This window comes from Struthio camelus, chromosome 21, assembly GCF_040807025.1.
Source record: "Struthio camelus isolate bStrCam1 chromosome 21, bStrCam1.hap1, whole genome shotgun sequence".
In the NCBI taxonomy this organism is placed as follows: Eukaryota; Metazoa; Chordata; class Aves; order Struthioniformes; family Struthionidae; genus Struthio; species Struthio camelus.
Window position 1 is genome coordinate 4,971,121 of NC_090962.1, and position 19,018 is coordinate 4,990,138.

Here is a 19,018-nt window from a genome sequence, read left to right on the forward strand (position 1 = left end):
TTCTTGGACAACTAGAAGGGATGATTTCTTCCCTCACACCCCAGTCCTCCCTAATCTCTTACTTTTGTAAAACAGGTTTTTTCATGCTGTCATCCTAGAGAAAATACTGGGGAAAATGATGCAGCATCTAATATTAGTCACTTTCTGGTGATGACAACGTAGCCCTCTTTCAAAAGCACAGCCCAGCTCACGTTAACATTACAACAGCAACCAAAAAATCCCCAAGAAACACACACACAAATACCACTGTGTTTTAGAGCTGCTCTGTGGAGCAGACTGAGTGATGTTATACATCTTTTTCAGCTTTAATTACCAGGATTTTCTGATCAAGGTAGAATGATTTGCTGATCAAGGACATTATTGATTCTAACTCGTTGGCCTGCTGGGATCAGTCTGAATGACATAGCAGACCTCAGCAGATGAAATACTGTCAGAACGTTCCCAGGAAGCTTTAAGGAGAGATACTCTTCCTCTTACTGCTTTAGCATATGTCAAGTTTCACAGCTTGCAGGATATCAAGATGTTGCATGCCAGCCAAGGCTAACAGCACAGCATCTCAGTGCAAGCCAGCGTTAGGGATGTTTCTCTGTACCGACAAATACGAGCCTTGTGAAGAGGGAGGTGGACGACAGGGTACTTTCCTAATGATTATTCTAGTAACCTAAGCAATGAAGGTACAGCTACAGATGCATCACATCCCCACCTCTTCCCTCGTTCATACAACCCGGTGCTGACACTTTTCCAGGATCATTTAAAGCAAACATGGAGCGAAGGTAGATTTGTTTGTTTAAGGAGGCGCAAGCTCTGACAAAACACACAGCGATTACTTCTTTAGATAATTCACCTACTGCCTTGCTTTGTAATCTGGTGGCCAAACAGGAAGACTTGACTGAAAAATCAGGAGAAAACAAAAGCAGCCAGACAAGGAGCGTGAGCTAGAATAGCATCCAGGTGGGGAAAGAAGGCTTGACTTTCATCAGAAAGCCACAGAGAGGAGAGGTGGGGTGTGTGTTTTTTTTTTTTTTTGGAAGCCCAACACATCTATTCATTACCCCAACCCGCAAGCTGTAAACCCGCAGTCTGGCAAGCAGCGTATACTACACTGAGGAGATGAAGAGAAAGCATCCTTCTCTTCACAGAGGGCTAATGCTCCACCGGCTGATCCACATGCCAGGTTTCCGATCAAACCATCACTGAACAACAGGAAGTAAAAAGGCAGAAATCCCACTGGAGCCATAAACTAAGTACCAAGGAGAAACAGACTTTAAGACAGCTGGACGTTTCATCAGCATAATATGCAGTAAAAGGTCTTTATAATGGTTAAGGCCTCTCCTTCCCCACCCATTAGAAAGATCCTAATCTCATATAACTGCACTTGCCATTTTAATAATTCCTTCATTCACTGGAGAATTCCAGACTGGTTTGTAAACACTGGCTTATTAAAGATAGGAAGTAATAATGACTTCAGTCCATTACTAGATGGGAATGGTAGACCTGTCAGATAAACCGAAAAAAATAAGAATGTTCAGTAAATATTTCATTTCTTTACTGGGAGAAAAAAGCTAGCTCTAACATGGGATGGAAATGAAATACTTTCCGTGCCAGCAGTAAATTAGGAGGTTTCCTAACAGCAGCTTCTAAAGTTATATAGTTTAAATTAGTAAACTTGGATAACTTGCACTCCAGAGTTTCAGAAGAGTTAGCCAGGGAGTTCTTTATACAATTTACTTTGACTTTTAATGAGTCTTAGAACAATGAGGAAGTCCGAAGGTAAATGGGAAAACACAGTACTGTGCCTGTATTTTAAAAAGCGTAAGCAGGGTAAGCCAAGTAATTTTATCACACCCAGGAGAAATAATGAAATAGAGGAAACTGGACTAGAGAAACAATAAATTAAAGGAGGATGATATAATTAATGTAAATTAAAGCTTGTTTATGGAAAACATGTTAAACTAATATGCTATCTTTTTCAGTGAGACACTAGCGCTACTGTAATGTGCTTACATTTGTGCAAGGTATTTGATCTCACATCACAAAACTTTTTGATTGAGAAATTCAAGTATTACAAGTCAGCATGGCACAGAATAAATTGATTAAAAGTCAATTAAAAGATCTCAAAATATAAGTGGGTAAACAATTCTCTCTAATATTTTCATCAATGACCTCGAAGAAAACAAAGAGCCATCACTGATGGTTGATGGCTCACACAAATAATGTACAAGTTAATGGCAAATAAGGAAAAGACACAAAACACAGACACAAACATTACAGACACGGAACACTACGGACTAGTGGATGAAGGTGGCATTTGAACAGTGGGGAACACGATCCCAGGAAAAAGTGACTCTGAAAAGGGCGCAGCGGTCATGATGGAAATCAGGTGAGAGGTTTATCCTAGGCAACGCTTTGGCCGCATCAATAACTTGGACATAAAAATGCCAGAGTAGAAAACAGGGAGCAGGACTATAGTATATATGTGTTTGACACTCCTTGAATACAGTGCCAATAGTTCAAGACGGATGCTGATACAGTGTTAGGTTTTTTACGGAAGAGTCATGCTGATGATTAAAAGTTTGGGCCTGTCCCATTACGTGGAGAGACTGAAGAACCTCGGTTTATTTAAGTCACTAAGGAGAAGTCTAAAAGGTGTCTTCATGATGGTTTGTGGGTACTAACGGAGCTCTGAAGAGTGACATACGAAGCCATAGGGAGACCCGGTGGCAGAAACGTGACACTAAACAAATTCAAACTAGCGATACCATCATTTCTTAAACAGTGAGAGTAGTTACCACAAAAACGATTTACCAGGATCAATACAGGACAGAAACATTTAATTATGACTGGATGCTTTCCTTAAGAGAAAAGTACAAAAGACACGCTGCCATAAACACAAACTAGTTTGGGGAAGTCCTGTTTCTTATTACAGTGCAAGACCTTAGACTTGATGGTAACAGCGGTCTCTTCCCCGTTTAACCCATAAATCTAAATATTTCAATTTCCATATTGAAAGCACCCAAAGGTGCTCTCCCCAGCCTGCATCTGGGGCAGTTGAATCACAGAAATCTTAATGTCTACATTTCCAGAGGCCACACAGGGGTACCAAAGATTGCACAGCTCCCTGATGTGAAAGAAAACGGCGTTTGAACCCTCAGAAAGTAGTTTCTGGGTAAGCCAAGTTAAACATCCAATGTAAGAAGCTGCTTTTGAAAACAAAGGTTTGAGAAAGTAATGCAGGTTTATCTTCAGCAGAGGGAAGAGCAGAGCTACAGCCTCCCGCCTGGCAGCCCACAGCGCTCACTACTCCACCTTGTACAAGCGAACAAAGCCGCCCTATGCAGAATGATTATCCTGCAGTGCAGGCCATGGTTTTGATTCTGAAGTTACAAATCAGGTCTTCTTAATGAAACACTGAGTTCAGACAGTTACATTTTGGCCATAGATGCCTGTCTGTCCATGGGAACATGCCGTGGGACAGCTGCCAACTGACATCTCCAAATCTGATGTCTGTTATATTGGGATTCAGTGGTAACAAATAGCGACCAGCCAGAGCAAAATCTTCCTCTCCGAATGCCTTGTGCTTTGCCACTGAAGCGCATGGTTAGCGGCCATCTAATGGGATCCCCAATGCCAATCCACAGAAGAATCCTAAGTGCCCAGGTTCATTATGTCCTTTGGTGCTACCCAACTCCGTCCAGACAGAGAACAAGCGATCCCGTAACACGCTACTTGAGGAGGAAAAGAATCATGCGCTGAGATGACATTAAAGAGTGAGAGGAAAAGAACAGTTCCAACAAATTTAGGGCAGCTTCTCTAGGGTACAATTTAAAACATTCAAGCACCTGAAAGCCGGAGTGCGATCCTCACCACAGAGTGAGGCACTGCACTGTGTGCATTTCCACTTGATTTTCCTCTGTCAGCTCTGAGAGACCTCCTCAGGTGGAGGCTGGTCTCCAAACCTGGGAAATCACTGAAGCAACTGGTATCTACACTTTATTAAGCATTGAACTCATGTGTGGTCTTACTGAACTGCAGTTCAAGTTAAGAAGCCAGATTCTTCCCCGGCTTACATCTTGGATCTCCCCGACTTGGGTAGGGTTCATGCAGGGCAGACCTGTAGGCAACAGAGCATGATTATCCCAGCAGAAGCTGCCATCTGCAAAAAACACAAACACCTGGGTCCCTACCTTTTGTACAGTATTTCTGTACAAGTATTTCTTACAGAAGGTACCCTGGATGTGCTATGGCAACAGCTCTTCTGCTTCACACACTCTAGGAATATTTGGGCCCCTCGTTTCCCAGAGTTGCCAGAGACAGTGAACAGCAGGACAGGTGAGAAACCTGATCACAGACTGGAATCCTCGTTTCTGCTGCGGGGTAAAGATCTCAAATCCCAGATTTTCTGTATTTGCAAGTAGTCCTGGCTTTGGTTCCTACTGGGATTTGACACTTCATCACTCAGCTCCTTTCAGTGCATTTGAAACCTGGATAAAGGCAAGGACGAGGATTCAAACAGACTGCATCCTTATGTACCAAACAAAAAGAGTGCTGTGACCCTGTTAGCGAGGGTGGAATGACACACTGAAAGGATCAGGATAGAGTTTGGTCTCGGGATGCAAGTATTCATACACAAACACATTTTTCAGGGTCCTCTGTCTTTCCCCCTCTCTACTCTGCTGAATGTAAGCATTTGCAGTCCAGGGTCTTTGGGGTCCCACCAAAGCAATGAGATTACTCTCAAGACATAAGATTTTCAGCACCACACTGCTAGGGGAAAAGCACGATAACTTGCGGACCATATAATTTCAAATATCCTTGAGACACACTTTTTTAGATTTTATAGCACTTTAAAAACAGTAGCAGAGACATCAACGGAACTAAATCTTCCCACAGCAAAGCTGATTTTTACCCTCCACACCCATCAGGGAAGAGAAATGCTCATCAGCCTCACAGAATTACGTTTACTGAACTTATTTCTGAGAAGTCCATCAGAGCAGCACCAGGTGAGACTTCAGAAAATCACATCTGCACTGCTGCTGCACACAGTACGGCTCCACAGATTTCCAGCCCCGAAGTACCAGCTCATGAGTTTCAAGCCAACAATATTTTAAGGAATCACATTGTAGATTTGGGCATTAAAAGAACCAAACTAGTTTATTATATTTTTATTCAGAATGAAAAGTTTTCTTATAAAGAATATGCAGGCTGCCCTTCTCATTCTGGATGAGCTGTTTCTTGACTACGTAGAGACCAAACACTGTCCCCTATTCCTGCAAAAACTTCAGCAGTGGTGTTCAGGGCTGCACACGGAGGACAGTACCACAACCAGAAAAAAAAAAAAAAAATCAGCCCACTGATCTGAAAGAGTGAATTTAGCTTGATACGAAACAAAACTGCTTGAGGGCCAGAGTGCACCAAATTTTCCATGCTCTGCTAGGTATCCTCTGATGCACACTAAATTTTGATGCAAGCCATGCCAGTCTAAAGACGAAAAAGAAGTCGACAGAGTCAAATTGATGTAAATCTAGACTGATTGTGATCAAAGTCCAATCCTGCATTCACATTGCCATGCTTATTTTAACCCAGATTTGCTCTAGATCAGAATATGATGTTATCAATTCTATTGCAGCTGAGCACAAACATCCCAGGCACAGATGAGGTCCCAATAGTTTTAGGTGCTGAACACACAAGGAACAAAAAACTGCCCAGCCATTCACAACATACAGTTTATTTTCTCTCCTCCCCCTCACCCTTTTTCTTAACTGACTCTAAAACACTATCATACTTTAGACTAGTGGTGTACAATTTTTAAGTAACACTACTGTAAGCTCTGGTACGTTGAACCATCACTGAAGAATCCTGTAGTGCTTTCCTCTATAAGTGTACTTTATGGTTAAGTGGGTGAATCACAAGGGGGAAATAAAAGAGGAATTGATATCATAGTCCCCTCTGGAGAAAAAAAAAAAAAGAGAGGAATGTTTGTGCGGTTTACCCCATGTCACAGAAAGAGAGATCTTAAGAATCACAGCTGTGACGAATGGTGGGAAAAGTTATTGATCTAAAAGAATTCATTTTTACTGTAAGGGCTGGTGCTTTTACTTATTTAATAAAGGTCTGGCGTCAAATCACTGTGAATTTCAGGATTATCTAATTCTATCTAATCTCATTCAATCACTGATGCTCCAGACTGTGGCAGAAAGGAATGCTTGCCCTTTCCTGTCTTCAGGCGCTATCTCTGGTTACCCTAGCAACACAGCAAAAGCCGCTTCAACAGGGCTGAGTACCACATATCACATTCATCTCCAGATAAAAAGAAAGGATGGGGTTACAAGGGAGTTTTTGCAATTTGATGGGTAGAGATACGCAGAGCAGTAGCTACCATTGGAGTGGAATCTACCCATAACTCTGAATTAGCAAGGCCCCAGAGACACAGCAATAAATACAGGCTCCTAGGGGTAAGGCACTCATAGAGAGACAGTGAGCTAGTCTGGTAAAGTGGTCTGCTCTCTCTCAAAAGAAAGAGAAAAGTTTTGTGTCAGGAAGCTATGGTGACTAAGAAGGCCAAGTTAACTGCAACTGTTTAAAACACCAGAGCTGCTTTTTAAACGGTCTTAAACAATCATACCTGCCAATACTAAGCTGGAGATCAATTAAAGGCCAATGCACAACTTTGTTTCAGTGTCATCACCAGAATATTTAGAAGAGGATGTATTTTCTAGACCAAAAGACTGTCAAGCCTCTCTTCTAGCATCAAAAGCTCTTAAGCTTTCCTGCTCCTTAATTCACTGGAAACCACACAAGAAAGGCTCCACCTTCCTAATGGATTAGCACAAGGCAAGATATAATGGTTACTGCCCATCATCTTACATCTAAAGATAGATGATGCTGTTACTTTCAGAAATGTTGATTAAACTTTACTATAAAGCCTTTTTTTTCCTGTACAGTGTGATAAAACAAAACAAAAAGCACCATCAAGGCTCAGGTTTTTTTATACGAGCGGGCATTAGTGCAGTACTCACTCACAGACAACCGCAGACAACCGCCTTCAAATCACACTGAGGCGCAACGAGGCCTCTCGCTCCGTGTCACTGTCCCTACACCACTTTGGAAGAGCTGAGCCCTACACGTGCTGATAAACACAGTAACTTTAGCCAAAACTATAGCAGACACTTGGAGATCTCCACAAGCAAAAGCTGCTGCAGCAGCACAAATGAGGATGAACAATTAAGTCTGCAAAACAATGGGAGCTTTCAGCCATTAAATCCCTAAAGGAGTGGCAGCACACTTAGTTCCCCCCCCACCACCACCTGCTGTTCACCCCTTTACATGTCTATTCCCTTTCCCAACTGCAACTCAGGGTCAAATTTTGTTCACCTTTTTTTCTGACAAGTAGCCTACTGAAAAAAAGGCTGTTTGCATGATGAGCTCCTAGTCTAATGTTATAGTATAGCAGCCCCAGGGCAACAGTCAGCACTCGGGATGTCTGTATGCATCACACCAAGGGGAGACTCCCTTCAGTGATGTGGCTTGCTGGCACAAGTTTCTTCCTAGCTGAAGATACAAAAGATTTTTAAAAACTACTTCATATACTGATTGGAACTATCTTGACGTCTTAAAATGAGGGATTTCACATGCAGAAATATTTTTGAATGGGTGACCAAAGAACGGGGCAAATTTTTGGCTCGACAGTATCGCCAGGTTTTGCAGCTTTGCATGCCTGTGCAAAATGAAGTAAAATCAGCAAAAGTTCTTCACGAACTAAAGCTAAAATAAATGAGCAAGAATCTTTCCTTCCATGGCTGGGAATTCCCTCCATCCATCCCTCCTCCGCCTTAGACACGTTACAACAAAATCTCATATCAGATTATATTTATGACCCAGGGGAAAGTGTAATTTCCTCTCTGTTCTCACTGGTTTTGTTAAAATAACAGAGCCAAAAATAAAATAAAGGAAATGCATTACTCCAGCAGAGGAGGGGATATGTACAGAAGATTTACCTTCACACAAGAACAGCATAAGGGTAAAGCAGAGGAGTGGAGTTAAGAAGATGCTCTCCATCTTATTTACAAACCTTCATGCGATTCCTGTACAAGCAAGTAACTCTTGAGGAAATGTCTTTCATTGCCTTTAACTGGAAAACAAAAATTTGGACAGAGAGCCCCATAATGAGAGTTTTCCACTGACATGCACCAGAAGTGAAAAAGCCGAGCATCTCCTAACAGGAAGGAGCCCAGAAACGGTGGGAATGGTGACTCTTGGGCTGTGGTATAAGTAAAGACGATGCATTTCAATCTGGAGGAGGGAGACGGGAGAGAAGATGACAGAGATGCCAAACAAGAATCAGTACTGGCATCTGCTGTGTAACAAGAAGTTTGCCAGCCTGCAGATAAAGGAAACAGACTATGCATAAGAGAAATCGAATAAGTCAGTCCAGAGGAAAAAAAGAAAAATGAAAAAATTATAGAAAAAGCAGAGTGATTCTGCAAGTGTAAAATTCTGACCAAGCATTACGTTGCTAAAGATAGAACGGATCTCTTTCCCAAAGTCTGGGGCCAACAGGACGCTGTTTCTCTGTTCTCTCTGTCTTGTAACTGAACCAGAACAAGCAATCTGAAAAGTTCATCACCTCTGCAAACTTGAACCAGTTGATAGTTTTAATCCTCAGGAAAAGAAAAATGAACAAAGTCGATGAGGGAGTTAATTCTGGTCCTTTGGTCACCTCTGCCATTTAGAGTCTGTGTTCACTAAAGGCATTTGCAGCCAGGCTCCAAATTAGCACAGGTCCCTTTGATTAAGGCCAGCAGGTTTGGACATAGACCATTGCAAATTAAAACCAGGTGTCCATGCCCTGAAGCCATAGAAACAGCCCTAAGCAGTTTAATGACATCTCTAAATAATTTTGACAGCAAAATTACTTATCCTATCTCACCTTTACACTGCCCTTGACACGCTGCTATCAAGAGGATGTTGCATTCACAGCTTTTATATGTTTATCTGTCTTTATTCCCATGCTTACCTTTCTTTTCCTCAGACAAGTACATTTTCCAGACCGGATGGAGTACATAAGCTGAACAACAATTCACCAGTCAAGCAGTGCTAACTGCAAAACTCATCCGGCACCTGCTGACGTAGCGAGTTTTCGAAATCTACTCCCAAAGAGGCGGAGGGTCCAGACCAAGGCACCAGACATTGCCTCTGCCCCTCAAGGACCCCACCGGAGAGCATAAAACCTCAATGCCAGAAGTGACACTATGCCCTGGGCCTTCTAGGAAATCAAGACCACTCAGAAAGTCTGCGGGACAAGGACGCCCACTCTGCAATCTTCATGGAAGCCCAGCAGCAGTATATTTGCTCACTCCTAGCAGAATCCCTCATACAGGCCAACCTCAGCATACGTACTTTTCCACGTTAAACCAGCAAGGGTTAGCCTGGCCCCGTTACTCACAAACACTATTCACAATCACCAAACTGAACTCACAGACGGATCTTGCTCTGTCCTTCCACCGTACGAGACCAGTTTCTCTTCATTGTTCCCTGAGAAAGTAGAGATCTTCCCTCTAGCTTTTGCTCTATAGCAAACCCCACCTTCCTGGAACTACTTAAAATCCACAGGAAGATAAAATTATTTTCCTGAACTATAGCTGCTTACACAGCTTTGCTGTACACTCACAAGCCTGCAATCCAATTAATATTTTCCTTTCCAGAGAGTATTTAATAATCCACAAAATTAAATCCTTCAGTATTGTACTGGTACTTCTAGTGCCACTGATCTAGGTTTACTCCGCCTCTGCGTAAAATGAGGTATTTTATCAGTGTAACACCCATTTTCCAAAATCTCTGACACTTCACAAAACCATACAATTGCAGCGTGCCCTGTTTGTGAGCTGCTACGGACGGCCATTAGGAATAACTTCTATGGAGGATTACATTTAGGTGCACCTTACATCTGCACACTGATTCCCATTTCAAACTGTCAGTTTTCACCTGCAAAGTGCTGTATGACCCAAGACCAGTTGATTTTAGGGATCCTTCTATAAGAGAAGCAGACCTACGTGTTCCCCTGCCCTTGGGCTGGAAGCCCTGCAGGAGGCGGCTGTGGACTCAAACTCTGCAGCTCTCCTCATCCCCGGACGGGCAGTGTGAGTCTCCTGCTCCGTTTGAGAACGCAACACACTTTATCTTGGGTTTCTCTGTGACGGTAGTGTTCGACAAAGAGATTTTGGCTAAACTTTTGTTAAGCATTAGAGTTTAACTTAGAAGTCTGCACTGCAAACAGGCACGCTCTAAAAATCACCTGAGTGACGTTCATTAAAAAAAAAAAAAAACAACCTCCAACGAATGCTAAACTTAACTAAAACGTGCTAGATTAAAAGCAACAATCCAAATTAGCAAGAAACCACAAATAAAAACCAACAGGCTGTGCCAAAGACCTTGGGGGACAGCAAAGGTTTGTAAGTCTGCCTTACAGAGGGACGAGGGACTTTTCCACATTCGTAAGGCAGCCCCCAGGACACAAAGGCAAACTCATGAACACAAACCCCAGGATTCTCTAGCTCCAATCCCTAAGGCCACAGAGGCTCAGAAAGGAACCTAAATCTAATCTATCCAGGTAAAAGTACATTTTCAGACTTAATTCTGCCTCTACAGGCAGCCACTTGAGGTTTCCAGCAGCAAGTAAAGTCCTCTTCTCACTTGAACTTCTCTTGCAAGACTCATGCCCAGTGCAGGGGACTCCCCTTTAGGGACAGCCTCTGAATTTGGGTCCCACAGCCGGGACCTCAGTAGGACTCCCTCCCGTCTCCCTGTTCTGCTCCGCCCCCGGCTTTCCAGGCAGGCTGCAGAGCAACGCGCGCGGCCAGGCGGGCAGTCACTGGGGAAGGGACGCGAACACAGCTGCAGCCAGAAGCAACAGGACAGCTCACGCAAAGCCACGCTTCTAGGGAGAGGCAGGGCTACCTTCTACCCTGCGCCTCTGAAACAAGAAGAGGACAGAACACTCAGCAGTCTTAGGACTAAAAGTTGGGATTTTGTTGATCGCTGCCATTTAGTTTTTATACGAGCAAATATATATATTTTCCATCCTTGACAAAGTCTTCGACTAAGGCCTTAACTTCAGGGGCACCAAAAGAAAAAGACAATCTAAAAAAAAAAAAAGAAGTAAAGAAAAAGAATTTCATATGAATCAAATCAAGAGCAAAACAGCCCCTGTAAGCAAATGAATTACCATTGTCATTGACCAAGTCATGCACAATTAGCATGTGCCTTGACATGCAAGGAAGGAGATGGAGTAAAAAAATATTCTAACAGGCTTTTTGTTTTGCCTTATTGCAGCTGTGTCATGATAGGTTTTTAAAAGCCTGCCTTCCCTTCTTTATTTGTGACCCGAACCTCAAAATCCAGCAAGGGCAGCATTTCAAACAGACACCGTTTCCTGAAAAGATGGAAAAAGACAAACACGAAAAACAGCCAAAGTTGAGCGCTAACACACTTTCAGAGGCCGTACGGCTAGTATGAAAAACACAGCAAGGGTCGCACTCTGAGGAGGGAAACAATCAATGTTAATCCATTACAAGCAGCGTCTCCCTTCTGTTGGATTGGATACGTAACGCTGGACTTTGCAAACCTAAGCCATTCTGTTTTAGCGATAAAGATTTTAGTGCTGCTCCCGACAAAATCGTTAAGTTTTTCCCCTCCCTCTGTTTGGCTAGAGCGAGCGCCGCCAGCGAGCACAGGTCACTTTCCAGACCAAGAGCCACGGAGCTCTGCCCCAGCTGCCGGTGTGAAGGGGGGAACGCACGAGCGGCGGGTGGAGCGCGCGGGGAAGCGCAACGGGGGCAGAGGGGAGCTGGTGGTGAGCGGTTTAACCAGAACGGGCTGTAAGCCACCCAGGGCTCCGAGCAAGCTGAACTGCCTCTGCCCAGGACTGAGGCGCGCTAACGTTGGGGGAAGAGCCTCGTTCACATCTGACAACTTTGTTATGAACGCTTGGCGTCCTGCGTCCCCAAAAAACTGCAGGGACTCAGACCCGTGGCAGCTTCTCCCTTCCAGATCTGAAGCCGCTGGTGCAAAGGCTAGAGGACAAAAAAAGACGGCGGCCCTGCAGCCCGCAGAGCCAACGCCGGAGCGCCCCTCCCGCGTCCCCCTGCCCGCCCCGGCGGCCCCGCCGCTGACTGCGGGAGGGAGGGAGGGAGGGAGGGAGGCCGGCGCGGGGGCGGCGGCGGCGGCGGCCCGGGGCAGGAGGCGCCAGGGCGGCCGGCGCGCCGCGGCTGCTCCCCCTCCGCCTCGCAGGAAACCGGCGGTCGGTGGCGGAGCCGGCCCCGGCGCCGGCCGCCGTCTGCAGCTGCAGCAAACGAGCTGCGACGGGCGGCGGGGGGCGGCGGGGGCGCCCCCGGCACGGCCGGCTCGGCGGCCGGGGCAGCGCGGCGCCAGCGGCGGCGGCGGCGGGGGGACGTGGCTGCTCGCCGAGGCGCCGCTGGCCCGGGAACAGGAACGGGGGGGCCCCGGCCGCCGGCCGGGCCTTCGCTGCGGGGAGCCGGCGCAGCCCGTGGCCAGCCGGGCGCAGGGCGTTCGCGCCGCGCTGCTTCCTCGGCGTCTTTTCCAACCTGGGCCTGCGGCACGGTGCGACTTCCTTCCCAAACCGGCCCCTCCTCTCCCCGGCTCCAAACGAGACCCAGACTGGGCCCCCAAACAGCCGCTGCTCTTGACTAAAACCCCGGACGTTACACATTTGACTGGACAGGGGAGGCAGGGCTGGATAGATACATGAAACGTAACCTTTCCTGAAGGAAGAGCCGGGCCAGGTCCCTGTGGCACTTCCTTTTCAACCTGCAGTTAGCAGCGGCGGGAAGATGCAGATGCCTACGAGCAGCTGGCTTGCCCCACTGCAGAGACAATTCCTGAGTTGTTCCGGTCTATTCCTGCTGTCCGAGGACTTATCTCCTATCAGCAGGAACAGCTGCTGACAGAACCAACTCCCCATCTCCACGCTCCCCGCTTGATAACATAGTAGCACAAGGATCCAGCTCTTGCACACCTACATCTCCATACTTATCTACAGTATAAAAGACAAGGCGGGTCTACATATGAGGACAGTCCTCCGATCCGAGTGGCACTTAAATCTGTGATCGCTAAATGGCAAAGGGTGAACTACGCCCAGTTCTTGACCCCCTTCCTTGTGTCACTGTTCTGAACGTGTAGTGGTGCATGCAGCTCTTGCAAGGCGCTACCAAAAAGGCTCCAGGTTCAAAACGTGCAATTGTCCTTCAGCCAGATATATGTTCCCATTTCAGCACAGAAAATGCAATAAGCAATGTTACACGCAGTTCTGATAAAACCTCTCACCGGGGTTTGTTCTTGCTCTAAAACGCCTTGTCTTAGAGCACCTTCAAAATTAAGCATCTACAGTCAACAGCACCTCTCTAAAGCAAATAAGGCAAGCTGGGTTTAGTCCTCAGATAACGCTGTCCCATTTTTCTTAATGGTGTCCCTCCTTCTTCCCATACCTCCAACAATAACACAAGTCAGTCTCACATTCACAGGCCGCAGAAAGAGTAATAAATCTTGAATCTACAAGACGTGCTCCAAGAGAGGAAAGATGACTGTGGCTGAGGTAGAGGACTAAGAGTACAAGAGAGCTAGCGTCTTTTTTCCAGTCCTGCCACCATTTTCTTTTGTATGACCTTCATCAGATCACTGAAGTCCATGGTCTATAATGAGAGCTATGTGCCTCTGAAGTTAATAATGATGTGGACACTAGAGGCCAGTTTTATGGATCTCGCTGAGGGATGAGGGACTGATTTTAGAGGATTTGAATGGTATGGAGCCTGGCTGAAACCTGGAAAGCTAGTAGGGTTCTGTAGACCAGATCTCCAAACAGCACCAATACCTCAGTCGGCGCCTTTGTCAATAGGGTAATAACACTTCTCTTACTATTTGCCAAATGCTTTGAAATGTGGCAAACTGGGGGAGGTGGCATATGAGTACAAAATACCCTAATATATTCACTTTTTATTTTTAAAGATCATTTCATATCAAAAGGATGTATTCATTAATTTTAGAAATCCATGTTTCTTTTAAGTTCATTCTTAATGGTAGATTATTTAGTGGAAATTATACAATCTTCACAACAGCATTATAAAACTTAAAAATCACTTTTTGATATCATTTCAGAGTAAGAGAAATTACGCCAAAATCAGGATGATTGTACTGCCAACCTCCCTTCCCCTAAAAAGGGGAGCGGGAACAAAAGCTAGTAGCTGTGTGAATTCTGTCAGCAAAACGCCTCCTAATTCATTTGGCTGGGGAAGCGTTTAAGGGGCAAGTCCGGAAGGATACGTTTTTCCGTTTCCAAAACTCCATAAACCTCTCTTTTCATCTGTCTGGGCTTCTCAAACGCAGTTCTACTTTAGAAGACACTTTAATATGGCCTCTGTTTCATGCACAGCTATCTTCTCACTTGGAAACGCACAGCATCCCTGTGCAAGTATTATTACAAATGCTTCTGTTAAGAAAGTAGCGTGTGTCATTTTGACTATCACTTAATGCAGCTCAGTACCTAGAAACGACCACCAGACAGTATCACCTGGCCAGGCACTCCTCAGCGGCACCAGCAAGTGCTCTGCAAGTCACTTTGGTCTGCAGACCACTGCTTGTGGGCCTCTGATCCGTATGATTAGCATCTAAAGCACAAGCAAAACTCACAACTGCAAAAAAAAATATTACACAGCATCAGACTTTGCCCCGTAAACCCAGAGGAACTACATGTGTCCTCCAGAAAGGCCAGGTTTCCCTCCACCTGGTTCGCTACGTTTAAAATACCATGATGATGCTGCCGTACAACTAGTATGTTCAACGTGCGGTTATTATTACTTCGGTATGAGCTGCTGCTCCACAGAATAGACTCAGGAGACTCGCGTCACACAGATGATGTCTTCATATTAATTTATGTAACTGTTGAGTATTGCGCCAAGCCCCCTCCCATGTCCAATGTGTATGTTTGTATACATAAACACATATATATGCACATATATACCATGCAGGAATCATTTAAAATAGGGATTCTATCGCGCAAAATCATAAAGATACTCCACGTCAAAAGAGATCGCCCTTCAGTCCTCATAGAAACAATAAAAGAAGAAAATGGTTATTTTGGGGGATAAAAATGAATAAATCTCAGGCTGCATCTGTTTCCACAGTGCTACGGACAACGATGTTTAAGTCCTGATGATTTTCCAGACTAAGACCTGGTTTAGTTCCATGAACCAACAGCTTTACCATCCTGTTTAAATGTTATTGTATTTTAGGGTTATTTCTGCATCGGTGAGCTGATTTTAATGTCTTAGTTGACTATAATTTCAGTAACTTCTTTTTATTCATAGCATCAACATCTTTTTCATGAGAATACTGATGTCAAACAGAGATTTTAAAACTCCTCAAGATAAAGGCATACAGCAGAAAACATGAGGAACTCCAAAGTTGGATAAAAACAGTAAAGACGGACAAAAACAATAACTGTGATCTACGACAAGAACGTGGTGAAATTGTGAGGAGTTAAGATGAGCTTGTTACTCATTCAGTTTATCTAAAAATAATTCATTAATGGTTTGTAAAGTGTGACTGTTCTGACTCTCTCATGTGGGTGCAATTGTAATTCCCTTTGCTTTATTTAGCCGTTTTACTCCTCTGCAAAATACACAAAAAAGGCCCGGGTGAGGATGGGGAAGCGGCTGCTAAATGATTTGCCATTTGCGTATAGCTGCGATAGTTCCCCCAGAAAACCATACAATCTGCTCTGTTTGCAAACTCCTCTTCTGCTAGCCGTTAACTAGACTGCAGGTATACTCCCAGTGTAAGCAGTGCTTTGGCAAAGACTCAGTGACTGATAGTTCCCAGCCCTCAGAGATCACAGCTTTGTGATCACAGAAGCAAAGGGATTTTTTAAGGGAAGGAGGCGGAGGAGAGGGGAGATGTCTTAACTAAAGCACATAGTTTAACAATAATCTTACCACTGGAGACGAAATTCGACACCCAGGGCAATCACAGATTGGAGGATGTACCTGTAAGATTCCTTTGGACATAAGAGTCTTCAAACTTTTCCCTGGATGCAGAAGAGAAGAAAAGAAGGGGGGGGAAAAAAAGGATCAGCACTTTTTAAAAAGGAAAGTAGCTAGGGAACAGGGGGGAGAAGAGCACGCGGTTCCCTCCCTACCAACACCCCTCCCCTTGCCTGCCTACCAGCACCCCCCCCACCCTCCCGCCGTGGCTCCTGCCTGCACCTTCCTTGAACTTCCTCCCCCGCAGACACCGTGCAGAGGAGCACCGGCGCAGCCCTCGTCAGCCGCTATCCAGCCTCGCTGGAAACGCTCCCGCCCCGCCGTCTGGAGGGCCGGGGCGGGAGGCGCGCCCGGCGCCGCCGAGCCCTGCCCGCGCCCGCGCGGGGCTCCGCGCTGCGCTGCCCGCGCCGGGGGACGGCCGGGCGCTCGAGCGAGGCAGCCCACTCGGCGCCTCCCCCCTGCTCCTCCGTCCATTTCATTTAACCTCAGTCCTCCTGACTCACCCCAGAGGGACTGAGATTTCCTGCAGACAGCCAGGAGCCCAGGGATTTTTTTTTAAAAAAAAAAAAAAAAAAGGAGTGGAGCAATAACAATTAGAGCGGCCCCTGAAGTTATTCCCCTTTTCTCTGGCGATCAATAAACAAGGCAAGGTGTCAGTCACCTCCTAATAGCTCCTCAGACCCCGGGCTGACACCTCCAGCTCTCAGCTAATTACGTGCCACACCGGCTCTCCTCTCCGCCTCGCCCCGCTCCCTCCCGGCCCCTGCTCCCCGGCTCGGTGCAGGGCCAGGCGGCTCCCCGCTCTCCACCTGCCGCCTGCACCGGCAGCTCCGCCGCCCGGGACTGCGGCGCTGGCTGGGGCTGCACCGCGGGCGGGAGGGGAGGGAGGCGGGCGGCGGGGGGGGGGGGGGGGGGGAGGCAGGGCAGGCTCCCGTCAGCAGCCGCCAGCGCCGCGGAGGTCCCGCACCACCCAGCTGCGAGGGGAACACCCCCCTCCGCCCCGCCCGCCACCCCGGAGGTGCCTGTCCTCACCCGGCGCGACGGGGCTGCGCACTGCCGCTCCCCGCCGCCGCCGCCGCCGGCCCCCCGCGGAGGACAGCCGCGGGCGCGCAGCGGCGCCGCGCCGCGCGCGTCCCCGGCCCCACGCGCGGGTGCCGGCGGGGCGCTCCCCCCACACCCCGCGACTCCCCTGGTGTTCAAACCTCCGCCCGCACGCACCGAAACTTCTCTCCAGAAGAGAGGAGACCCCCCTCCGTCCTCCTCCTCCTCCCCCCCCCCCTCCTCCTCCTCCTCCTCCTCTCCCGGCAACTGCTCCCAAACCGCTGGGAAAACTTAGCCGAGAGCCCGGAGGAGCCCGGTATCGGGGTGCCCGGGGAGGGGATCTGGCAGAGGCAGCCCGGGTGCCGCGGGAGGGGGCACCCCGGCAAGGGCTCGGGTCCTGCGCTCTCCCCGTGCAGGCTCGAAGAGGCAACGAGCCCGCCGTGGAGCCGGCTCCCGCAGCACGGGGGCCAGGGAGGATGCTGAGGAGAGCGGAGCGGCGGGGGGACCGGGCGCAAGCCGCGGCCAGCAGCGCCTTTACCTTTGTGCCTGATGCTGCGCTTCCAGTCCTTGGCCGTCTCCCTGCCGCTGACGAACTGGAACTCGTTAGGTGTGAGCCACTCTCCCCGGTACCGGATGGAGGGTCCTTTGCTCCCCTGGCACAACTTATTGATGTAGAGCAGCGCCTTGTTCTCCCCGCACTCCACCTCGATGCAAGGCTCTCCGTTGTCAAAGAAGGGCTGGAAATCCGGGATGGAGGAAAACCTCTCCAGCATCAGGTCCTCGGGGAGGTGGTGGGGGTGGTGGGGGTGGTGGGGGTGGGGGTGGTGGGTCTCGTGGAAGCCCAGGTACGCGCGGTGGGCAAAGATCTGGTCGTAAGCCGGCGGGTGCGGGGTTACCACCGGAATGGCAGCGGCGGCCAGAGGGGCGAGATAGTCAGGTAAGGTTTCCATGGGCTGGTTAAAGGCTGCCAGGGCCATCTCTTCCCTGTCAAGTCGCTCCTTCTTGATAGCAGGCATGGTGCTGCCGCGCTCCCCGTGCGCCCTCGTCTCTCCAAAGCACAGTGGCTCCAATGTCTCCGGTTCAACTTGCCCCCGCTCTGGCTGGAGTTTGGATGAAATGCGCCAGCAGCAGCAGCAGCAGCAGCAGCAACACAAGCACCTTTGGCGCTCGGGTGCCGGAGGTGGCTGGTATCCCCCGAAGCAGCCCGCTAACAAATCTCCTGGGCTGGGTCCCCAGCAGAGCTGTCTGGGATCCCTCTCCCACGGAGAGGCTAATGTACCGTAGACCCGGGAGCTGCTGTGTGGCTCGCAGATCTGCCCCTCCGGACTAATACCTGACATCTCGGAGAGGTCTCTGCTGCCGTAGACATTATTTTGGTTTAAAAAAAAAAATGCTTATTGATTCCCCTAGATCGACCCACCTTCTCACCAGGCTGGAGGGTTCCCCGCCGCCCACCCAGCCCCCTTTCACCCTCCCCCCTTCCTTTAAACTGACACCTGGTTTATTTATTTATATGCAATAATTAAAATTAAACGCTGCGCCCCCGCCGCCACCCCGCGATCCACTTCCCTCCCCTCCTCCGCCGGCGCCCGCCGGGCGCTGCGAGGACGAAGCCCCCGGGGGCTGGACGGTGCCGGCTCTGCTCGCTCTGCCCGCGGGGCTCCAGACACCCAGGCGGAGAAGTTTCCCGGGGGCCGCCCACCTTCACCTGCAAAGTGCAGACTCGCCCCGCTCCCACCGAGCGCTTTACGATCACTGCGAGTTGCTATTTAATTTCCACTCCTGCACGGAATTTCAAAAAAACATAATATTATATTTCATCTATATATATATAGGGTGTGTATATATACACACACACATATATATATGCACGCACACACAGACGTACACATTTCTACCCCCCGGAGATTGTACCATTGCACGGAATG

The 19,018-nt window shown here is 47.9% G+C and overlaps 1 protein-coding gene across 9 annotated transcripts in view; it reads right to left on the minus strand.

Annotated features, from left to right (window-relative positions):
• The window catches only part of SAMD11 (sterile alpha motif domain containing 11), a 258,540-nt gene that overhangs the window by 112,495 nt on the left and 127,027 nt on the right, over positions 1-19,018 (minus strand). For 4 of the 9 annotated variants that reach the window (XM_068916038.1, XM_068916042.1, XM_068916041.1 and 1 more), the window contains 2 exons: positions 17,629-18,446; positions 16,002-16,093 (listed from right to left, as the gene is read on the minus strand). In XM_068916038.1, coding sequence (XP_068772139.1) covers positions 16,002-16,093; positions 17,629-18,446 — 910 coding nt within the window. Of the gene's footprint in view, positions 1-16,001; positions 16,094-16,271; positions 16,440-16,552; positions 16,897-17,628; positions 18,447-19,018 lie in introns of those variants that run through there. The other 5 variants (XM_068916039.1, XM_068916040.1, XM_068916043.1 and 2 more) reach the window with 5 other exon arrangements.